This window comes from Microcebus murinus, chromosome 7 (genome assembly GCF_040939455.1).
Source record: "Microcebus murinus isolate Inina chromosome 7, M.murinus_Inina_mat1.0, whole genome shotgun sequence".
In the NCBI taxonomy this organism is placed as follows: domain Eukaryota; kingdom Metazoa; phylum Chordata; class Mammalia; order Primates; family Cheirogaleidae; genus Microcebus; species Microcebus murinus.
This window is the reverse complement of record NC_134110.1, coordinates 67,123,930-67,135,182: the sequence shown is the minus strand read 5'-3', so window position 1 is coordinate 67,135,182 and position 11,253 is coordinate 67,123,930. Positions and strand designations below refer to the sequence as shown.

The 11,253-nt window shown below is 35.8% G+C and overlaps 1 protein-coding gene across 1 annotated transcript in view; it reads right to left on the bottom strand.

The window, feature by feature from the left end:
• Nucleotides 1-473: 473 nt before the first annotated feature.
• The window catches only part of RAD54B (RAD54 homolog B), a 105,708-nt gene continuing 94,928 nt past the window's right edge, over nt 474-11,253 (bottom strand). Inside the window, exons 12-15 of the mRNA XM_076005156.1 lie at nt 8,439-8,700; nt 7,161-7,227; nt 6,765-6,965; nt 474-899 (exon numbers count right to left, since the gene is read on the bottom strand). Coding sequence (XP_075861271.1) covers nt 682-899; nt 6,765-6,965; nt 7,161-7,227; nt 8,439-8,700 — 748 coding nt within the window. The 3' untranslated portion in view covers nt 474-681. The remainder of the gene's footprint in view (nt 900-6,764; nt 6,966-7,160; nt 7,228-8,438; nt 8,701-11,253) is intronic.

The following is an 11,253-nucleotide window of genomic DNA, read 5'->3' as shown; positions in this document are numbered from 1 at the left end:
ATCATATGCAATCCTAGCCTTTGATTTTCTTTTTCCCTTGAGCTATAGCCACGCATCCTCAAGTCCTAAAACTACGACCTACGGGCCACATGCAGGTGTTTTTGCCCATTTGTTTTTTTACTTCAAGATAAGATATGTGCAGTGTGCATAGGAATTTGTTCATAGTTTTTTTTAAAACTATAGTCCAGCCCTCCAACGGTCTGAGGGACAGTGAACTAGCCCCCTGTTTAAAAAGTTTGAGGACCCCTGGTTTAAACTTATTCCCTCTTCCATTTTTCCATTTTTTCACACATCTATGTCCTCAGCTTAGATTTCCCAAAGGCAGAGACTAAGTATTTTACCTTTTCATATTACTTATAAAAATTTCTCAGTAGATACTTAATAAAAGCTTAATAAAAGCATAATTATTAATAAATAATTATATGATGATAGAAGCATGTCTTTAATGTTTCATTTTCAACATTTAAGAATATATACATGCCAAACTGCTATTTAAAAAAAGAATATATACAAAAAATTAAACAACTCAATTTGACTACTATGTCAAAACTATGATATATTATGCAACAAAATACATTATAATAATTTAAATAATTCTATTGTTTTTCAAAAGTTACACTTAATTACTACAATAATTTTTTAAACAGAAACAAAGGAATGTCATGAAGTAATCCTCTTTCATTATTTGGCAGTAGCTTGATTGGTTATATTCTGAAAAAAGAATGACACATTTTCTCTTATTCTTTCAAGAAAAGGATCTGTAAGATTTAAATGATCTCCAGGAAAATGTTTCCACTGCTTCAGCTGGGACATAGACAGAGGTTTCAGTGAGTCAGATTTCTGGTGATGTGGATCAAGCTGACAATGTCTAGAGAGAGTGACTTTTTCGCACGAATCACCTGAAATAAGTAAAACAATGAGAAAATCCTTAGGCCAACCAATATCCTACTATACGTAATACTTTTTTGTTTTATTACATTTGATCAACATGGTTCAACTTAAAACAAATTTAGTTCATTCATTCCATCTACAAATGCTTATAAATTGTTTACTATGTGCTGATTTAAGCATTAGGGCAAAAATGGTAAACGAATATAGTCATGATCTCTGATTTCAAAGATCTTACAGTCTAGTAGGAGAGATATACATTAAACAAATAATCACCCAATACTACAGGTCCACAATCCATTATCTAAAACCTGTGGAGCCAACATGTTTCCAAATTCAGAAAATAATTGGGCCAATCTGGATCAGCACTCTATAATCAGACTCATTAATATTCTGTAGCAAGTCATATAAACAGTCTTATAAAATGGGTTAAATAAAGACTACTGAAAAACTTACATCAATTTAGGTAAGGTTTTTCCACCAAATAATTTTGTTGCAAATTTATGAAGGAAAAAAACCTTTTGGTCTTTTAGCTTTCCAGAGTTTAGAACTGAAGATAAGGAGGGACTGTAGAGTTGCATTACAGAGGAAAGGGTATGAAGAAAAGATAGAGGGAACTATCTCACATATGACAAAAGAAGTTGACCTGGTCTGGAGGATAAGTGAAGGGCTCCCTGAGGAAATGTTCTACTAAATCTAAAAGAGGAGGCGGCAAGAACTAGATGGGGAAGAGAGGTAAAGCATTCCAGGATGAGTACATATAAAAGCTGTGAAAAGGAAGGGACATTGGCACAGTTAAGGAACTAATAGGAGCCTAATCTCCAAAGGCAAAGAATAATCCAAGAGAAAAAGCTGAGTAGGGCCGGGCGTGGTGGCTCAAGCCTGTAATCCTAGCACTCTGGGAGGCTGAGGCTGGTGGATTGCTCAAGATCAGCAGTTCGAAACCAGCCTGAGCGAGACCCCGTCTCTACTATAAATAGAAAGAAATTAATTGGCCAACTAATATATATAGAAAAAATTAGCCAGGCATGGTGGCGCATGCCTGTAGTCTCAGCTACTAGAGAGGCTGAGGCAGAAGGATTGCCTGAGCCCAGGAGTTTGAGGTTGCTGTGAGCTAGGCTGATGCCACGGCACTCACTCTAGCCTGGGCAGCAAAGCGAGACTCTGTCTCAAAAAAATAAAAGAAAAACCTGAGTAATAAAAACTGAAGCACATATTCAAGGACTGGATTATGCAAAACATGAATGGCAGAAACAAGTCGTATTCACCAAATCCACTTCTCTGTCCTCCAGAGTACTTAGTCACATTTCTCAGCCTCCCTTGCAGTTAGATATAGCCACAGAATTTGGCCTATGGAACGGTGGCTATGCCACTTCCAGATCTGGACTATGTTCATCCCACAAACTGCATAATTTCCTACCCTTTCTCTTCTCTCACTGATGGCTGGCAAATGCAGGGGATCCCAGCAGAGGACTCTAAGGCTCAAGAGAATAGAAAAGCCCACAGTGGAAGAAGTCTGGCTCTGTCTACTACATGCCCACAGTGACCTGTTGTATGAGTGAGAAACATATTTCTATTGTGGTAGGCCACTGTGCTCTTCTAGTTTCTTGTTGCAGCATTTAGCCTCCTCTGACTAACTTATCACTTTAAACATTTTAGTATTTATCTTGGCCGGGACTGGTGGCTCACACCTATAATCCTAGCACTTTAGGAGGCCAAGGTGGGCGGATTGCTCGAGGTCAGGAGTTCAAAACCAGCCTGAGGAAGAGCGAGACCCCGTCTCTACTAAAAATAGAAAGAAATTCATTGGCCAACTAATATATAGAAAAAATTAGCCGAGCATGGTGGTGCATGCCTGTAGTCCTAGCTACTTGGGAGGCTGAGGCAGGATTGCTTGAGCTCAAGAGTTTGAGGTTGCTGTGAGCTAGGCTGACGCCATGGCAGTCACTCTAGCCTGGGCAACAAAGCAAGACTCTGTCTCAAAAAAAAAAAATTAGGGCCGGGCGCTGTGGCTCACGCCTGTAATCCTAGCTCTTGGGAGGCCGAGGCGGGCGGATTGCTCAAGGTCAGGAGTTCAAAACCAGCCTGAGCGAGACCCCGTCTCTACTATAAATAGAAAGAAATTAATTGGCCAACTGATATATATATAAAAAATTAGCCGGGCATGGTGGCACATGCCTGTAGTCCCAGCTACCCGGGAGGCTGAGGCAGAAGGATCACTCGAGCCCAGGAGTTTGAGGTTGCTGTGAGCTAGGCTGACGCCACGGCACTCACTCTAGCCCGGGCAACAAAGTGAGACTCTGTCTCAAAAAAAAAAAAAAAAAAAAAAAAAATTAGTATTTATCTTAACAGCAATGGAAAGCTTGAAGGTTATTTTTTTTAACCTTTTAATTATGGCAAATTTCAAATAAACGTAAAAGTTGATAGGATAGAAATAAAGAACCTATATATATCCCCACCTTTAATAACTGTTAATCAACTAACAGCCAGTCTTGTTTTATTTAGACTCCCACATTTTCTCTATTTCCTTTTATGCGGCAAAAATACACTGCATATCATTTCACTCATAAATATTTCACTCTACATTTCTAAAAGATAAAGACTTTTTTGAAATTTTATCAGACCTAAAAAAAAACAAACTCAAGTCATTCCTTAATATCATAATTTCTTTTAAGAAAAGAGATGACAAGCTTGCTTTAAGAATCTAGGAGACACTAGAATAATACTTTCAAAGTATTATGACCAAAAAAACCGCTATCAACTGGAATTATACATCCAGCAAAGACAGCATTTGAGAGGGAGAAAAAACAAATACACTGAAAAATCGAAGACTAAACACAGCCAGTATAAGCTCTTGTTAAAAAAAAAAAAAAACAAACAAACATTAAAAGACAGTAGAAATGAATCAAAATAAGTCAATAATTATAAATGTAAACAGACTAAATGTTCTAGTTAAAACAGATTATCAGGGCTGGGCACGGTGGCTCACGCCTGTAATCCTAGCACTCTGGGAGGCCGAGGCGGGCAGATTGCTCTAGGTCAGGAGTTCGAAACCAACCTGAGCAAGAGTGAGACCCCTGCTCTACTATAAATAGAAAGAAATTAATTGGCCAACTAATATATATAGAGAGAAAAAATTAGCCGGGCATGGTGGCGCATGCCTGTAGTCCCAGCTACTCGGGAGGCTGAGGCAGAAGGATCACTTGAGCCCAGGAGTTTGAGGTTGCTGTGAGCTAGGCTGACCCCACGGCACTCACTCTAGCCTGGACAACAACAACAACAAAAAATTATCAGACTGGGCAAAAAAACCTAGCTTTACCCTATTGACAAGAAAGATACCTAAAACATAAGAACACAGAGAGATTTAAGGAAGGTAAAAAAAAAAATGCAAAAAGATATACCAGACCAATACTAACAATAAGAAACTGGTATATCTTCAGGTTGTATATGGTGAAAAAACAACAACAAAAAAAAGAAACTGGTATAATATATTAAGACAAAATGAAAGCAAAAGGCATTAGGGATAAAGTAATCACTATATAAGAATAAAATAAATAAATCATAATGAAAAATATTTCACAAGGAAGATATAAAATATATGAAGTAAAAAATGACAGAATAACATAAACTTTGACTAATCCACTGTCACACCGTCAAACTTTAACATAGTTTTTTCAATAACAGATATATCTAACAACAACAAAAAAAAACAGGCTATTAATTTTTAAAATTGGCAAACAATATGAAGAGATGGTTCACATAAAGGAAATATGGTTCTTAACCATAGGAAAAAATGCTCAACTTCATTCATAATAAGAGAAAAGCAAATTAAAATTATACAAATATACTATTTTATTACTATCAGATTGGCAAAAATCCCAACATTTGATAATCCTCTAAATTGGCAAGGCTATGGGGAAATAGACATTCTAGAATAGTTTGGGTGGGGTGTAATTTGAAACAACATCCAACAGAGGACGTTTTCGCAATAACTATCAAAATTACAAATGCACATATTCTCTGAATCAGCAACACTAATAATTTACATTACAGTTATACTTGAACATATGGAAAAAGATGGATGAATAAAAATTTACAATGGGGGACAAGTAAATAAATTATGATATATCAGTACAATGGAGGATTATATAGCCGAGAGAAAGAAAGAATGAGGAAACTCTCTAATGATACGGAAAAGGCTCAAGACATGCTATAAAACTATGCATATACTATGCTATTCTTTATTAGAAAATTGAGTAAGACTATATATCCAGAATTGCTCACATAGGCATACATATATAACTGGAAGGATACACACACAAAAAAATCAATAATGGTTTCTTATGAGGTAGATGGGCCAGAAATTAGGTAGATGAGGGTAGAGGAGGAAGAAGAGTTTTCAGACATACATTTTATAATTTTAAATAGTTGAGCCATGTAACTACATTATCAATTAAATAGCTAAATTAGTAAATTTTTAAATCTGTAAAATAAGAAAAAATTGATTCCATAACAAAATTTGACTAATATGACAGAATTCTAAACTAAACAATTAAGAGGATACACAGAATTTTAATGCACAAAAGAAATATTTACAAAAAATGACCATACACTATACCATACACCAAGTCTCTATATAGTTATCAAACAATCCATATCATATAGCTCGTATTTCTGACTACAGTATACTAGTCAAAATTCAATAACAAAAACTAAAATACATTTTAGAACATACTTTTAAATAGTTCATGAGTCAAAGAAGAAATCACAATGAAAACTACAAAATATTTCTGAATAATTAAAGACTACATATCCAAATTATGAGATTCAGCTTAGAGGAACATGTGTAGTCTTAAATACCCATTTTTGAACAAAAGACTGAAAATCATTAAGCTAAGTATTAAACTTAAAAATCAGAAAAATAACATTAGAGTAAATATAAGGAAAAAGGAGGAGAGGAAATAAATGATTAAAATAGAAAAAACATTAATAGAGAGGACCAAACGTCAATTAATTTTTTTAAATTACCAAAATGGCCATAAAAGAAATAATCTGAAAATATTTATCTGAAACTTAAAAATCTACCCATTAAAAAATAAAAATATATGTATTTTATATACTATAAATATCACTGTATTACATCTAATATATTGTTATAATTATATACTATTATTCATGATTATATTTATTACTTACATGTAATATAGATTACATAATATAAAATTTACATAAAATATATTTTATGTTAATATAAAACAAATTCTTCCATGTCAGTCTCACATAGTCTAATTTCTTAAACCTATCTTAATATAATTTATCAAGTAATTTTCAACTATTGGACTTAGGCTTGCTCAAGTCCTACTTTTGAACTAGTTCCTTGTTGAATGCTGTCTAATTCTGAAGTTGATGTTTTCAGCTTTACTTAAGCAGCACTAACAGTTACATCAAGTACTGAGATGTATGGTGGCCCAAGCTAAGTGCCTCATAAAGTATGACCCCATTATGAATAAGTTCTATACCGTATAAACAGTAGGATTATTCTGTTAAGAAGTATGTCATTTATAAAAGAGAAATAAACATTAAAAACAGTTTTCTAACTCCAAAGCCATTATATTAACAGCAGGATTTCAAAGATTTCCCTAAACAAGTTCAATTTTTCACAAGTGATTCAGAAATAAGAAGCTAAATTGAGAGAATAAGGTTCTACTGAATATTTTCTCAAATATCCATCTGACAGTTGCCCTATGACCTGAGGGAAAAAGAAAACTAACACATACAAATAGTAAATAGTTAAAAGTTATTCTTTATTGAAATATTTTCAACTGCTAAAGAGAGATAAATTACCTTTATACATTAACAATTAAAATACAACTAACCTGTACAATCTTTTTCTCCTGTGCACTCACAGTCAAGCAGGTCATGAGTTAGACAACATGAACTTTCATGTAATGTAAACAAATTTTTAAGTTCTTCTATGGAAAACTGAATATGTTCAGATGTCTTGTTTAGGTCTACAACTGCCCCAGAAAGACCTTGCTTACTAATCTGCCTTTGATAGATTTTTTCTTCTATTGTACCTAAAGAGAAAACATTCATTAGATTTCCTTCAGATCTTTATATCCATTATTTTTGTAGGATAAAACGTGTTTATTAGCATACTAGCTAACAAAATAATATATTCTTGACATTAAAGTGAAGACTAACAAAAAACTTCTTTTTAATTATTCAAAGGATATATTGATACATTTTTAATCACAATGAAGGACTATTACCTGTGGTTAGGAGTCTGTAAATATGTACAGGATGTTTCTGACCATCTCTCCATACTCTAGACATTGCCTATAGAAAATAAGAGAGAATTGTGAGAGTATAGTAGAAACTGATGGCCCTTTCCATATATGCAATTTGTAGGAATATATTTTAAGATTAGGAATTCTAAATTTTATTTATAGCTTCGAAAACCAAATCCAAGGCATGCCCAAGCATGCCCCACTTCATACTTTTTCCTGGGATGAAGAAATGGATGAACACTCACCATGGTACTATAAAATAACTGTAGGGATATCAAGCAACAGTGAGAGGGTATAGCTTCATCAAAGAATGGGACAGTGAGTTTAGGCAGAAAGAACACAAAGAACCAATTGTAGCATGGGCAAGGAGAGTTCATTCTAGTCCAAGTAGCTAATGAGTCACTCTTGAAAAGTACCTAGGTTATGTGTAATCAGCTTAGCATCTAGATAGACCCCTGTGGTTTAAGAATTGATCAACGATACTATGCAGTAAAGAGCTGATGTTCAAACCCTGCACATTCCAAAGAAAAGTCTGGCCATCAGCTAGCTCCTAAGAGATCACTTTATTGTCTTTCCCTGCTGGTCATAAGCATACTGAAGGCCCAAGTATGAAGTGAACAAGAGCCTGGAGACATACAGGTTTGGGTGTATATCCTAGCTCTGTCTCTTACAAGTTGTAAACTAAAGGCAACCTTCCATCTCTTTATCTGTAAAAGGGGACTACTAATATCTATTCTTGTAGGGTTGCTGTTAAGATTAGCTGGATAAGGGCGGGCGCGGTGGCTCACGCCTGTAATCCTAGCTCTCTGGGAGGCCAAGGCGGGCGGATTGCTCTAGGTCAGGAGTTCGAAACCAGCCTGAGCAAGAGCGAGACCCCGTCTCTACTATAAATAGAAAGAAACTAATTGGCCAACTAATATATATATATAGAAAAAATTAGCCGGGCATGGTGGCACATGCCTGTAGTCCCAGCTACTTGGGAGGCTGAGACAGAAGGATCGCTTGAGCCCAGGAGTTTGAGGTTGCTGTGAGCTAGGCTGACGCCACGGCACTCACTCTAGCCTGGGCAACAAAGCGAGACTCTGTCTCAAAAAAAAAAAAAAAAAAAAAAAAAGATTAGCTGGATAGAAAGCAGAGTGCTTGATACAAAATAAGGGCTCAATATGCAGCAGTTATTATATATCATCATATTTGTGTCCCCAGTAGGCATTATATCCCCAGATATTCAATAATGTCTATTTAATGAACAAATATTCCTACCTGGATATCAGTGGCTGGATTCCAATCAATGTCATACAGAATTAAGTGAGATCCTCCTATAAGGTTAAGTCCCATACCACCAGCTTTTGAACTTAACAAAAAAATAAAATCAGAAGAGTATTTACTATTAAAGCCATCAACAATATGCTGCCTTTGAGAGATTGGTGTTTGTCCATCAAGTCTTCTATAAGCATATCCATGACGCTTGCATACTTCTTGTAAAATATTCAAAGTTTGTGTATAGTTGGATACCAATACCACCCTTTAAATCAAAAAGAAAGATTCTTGATGTACAATTTAAAGGCAATATTAGATTTTTTTAGTTGAAGGAATATACCACAATAATATCACTGATATTTATAGAACATGCTCAACAACAACTTTGTACAATTAAAACATAGGTACTTTTTCACATTCAATCTTAAAGTCAATAACTAAACTTCCAGTTTCAAAATAGTAAAACAGCAGAATGAGTGAAATACAAAAATGAATAGAAATATAAACTCTATCTTTGATAAAACAAGGAGACATTTACATTTACATATGAAAACAGAAAGAGAATAGTGAACAGTGACCTGCTTAGGAGTATAGAGAAGCAGCAGCCTAAGTGAACAGAGAGGGAAATTCCAATAAGAAACATGTACAAGTTCACCCACACCATAGAATCTTGCTAAGTTGCTTCAGAAGGAAGGAGTTTAGACTGGTACTATTACAGCAGTATTGGTAAGTAGAACCCAGGCCCTCTTCCTATGTGACCAGTTGACTTTTCTTTCTCAAATAGAACATTTATTCTCTGGAAGTAAACCTAAGAAATGTGTACCAGGGGACTGTAGAAGGCAGGATATAGTTAGAAATCAAAATGAAAGTCTGAGCCAGAGTAGTGGCGCATGTCTGCAGTCCCAGCTACTCAGGAGGCTGATGTGGGAAGATTGCTTGAGCCTAGGCATTCAAGTCCAGCCTAGGAAACACAGCAAAACCCTATCTCTAAAAAAAAATTTTTTTTTCTTTTTTTTTTTTGAGACACAGTCTCACTTTGTTGCCCAGGCTAGAGTGAGTGCCGTGGCGTCAGCCTAGCTCACAGCAACCTCAAACTCCTGGGCTCAAGCAATCCTCCTGCCTCAGCCTTCCAAGTAGCTGGGACTACAGGCATGTGCCACCATGCCTGGCTAATTTTTTCTATATATATATATTAGTTGGCCAATTAATTTCTTTCTATTTATAGTAGAGACGGGGTCTTGCTCTTGCTCAGGCTGGTTTCGAACTCCTGACCTCGAGCAATCCACCCGCCTCAGCCTCCCAGAGAGCTAGGATTACAGGCGTGAGCCACCTCGCCCAGCCAAAAAATTTTTTTAATTTAAAAAATCAAAGTCTGAATACTCAATGGTAAGATCCTAGTCCCCTTTTCCTACCAAATTCCATAACTAGCAACCAAGCACCCCTCTCACATCCTAGCCCAAGGGAGGTATTATTGAAGGATTTATCTATGGAAGGACTTGAATGACTCAAAAGAAAAGATCTACAGATAGGGAGTCCCCAAATAAAAAAGCCAGCTTGTTGCCTGGTTACCCAATGATAGCTCCCTGTCAACAAGCCCTGCCTATACATAAAGTATTAAATTAACATTTTACTGCTTCACTCTTAAATATGGACACCAAGGAACACCGGCTATTTGAGGTAAACCTCAACATGAAAAGGAAAATTAAAATAAACAGAACAAGGGAAAAAATAGAAGACAACTTTGAGAAATAATTAATGTCCACAAATGAGAGATAGCACTCACAAGAAGAGAATGCAAGTTTTAAAAGGAACAATCAAGAATAAGAAAATGGCTGGGCACAGTGGCTCACACCTATAATCCTAGCACTCTGGGAGGCCAAGGCGGGAGGATCGCTTGAGGTCAGGAGTTCAAAATCAGCCTGAGCAAGAGTGAGACCCTGTCTCTACTAAAAATAGAAAGAAATTAGCTGGACAACTAAAAATATATAGAAAAAATTAGCTGGGCATGGTGGCCATGCCTGTAATCCTAGCTACTCAGGAGGCTGAGGCAAAAGGGATCACTTGAGCCCAGGAGTTTGAGGTTGCTGTGAGCTAGGCTGATGTCATGGCACTCTAGCCCAGGCAACAGAGTAAGACTCTGTCTCAAAAAAAAAAAAGAATAAGAAAAATATCTTGGAAATTTAAAATGATAGCCAAAATAAAATTTTAACAGAACAGTTTCCAGAAAATACATTAAGAAAAAAAGGCGAAGACCAACAGGGGAGAAAAGATTTAGAGAATCAATTCATGGGGTTTAATTATCTGACTGACAGAAATTCCAAAGAAAACAAAGAAATTGTTTTAAGAGAAAGTAAGAATATTTCCCAGACATAGAGTCTTCAGATAAAAAGCATCTACTAAAAAGTTCCCAGCTCAATAAATTAAACAATGACTTATATTAAAGTACATCAAGATTACAACTCAAAGTATGAATAATGAAGAAAAGTTGCTGAAGCTTTCATGAAGAAAAATGAGGTTATATGCAAAGGAATGGAAACCTGAAAAGCATCAGACTTCTCAAGAGCAACTCCAAAAGCTAGAAGATAACATGCAATGCAATAATACCTTCAGAATTCTATGGGAATACTATTTCAATCTAGAATTTTATAACCAGGCAAGCTATCAGTCAAGTGTGACAGCAGAATAAAGACAGTTTCAGACATGCAAACAAAATCAAAAAGATTTATCTCCCATGCTCTCTTTCTTAGGAAAGTACTCTGGGGTGTGCTCTAGCAAATTGTGAAACCTAAGACACGGAAGATCCAACACAGAAGAGAAG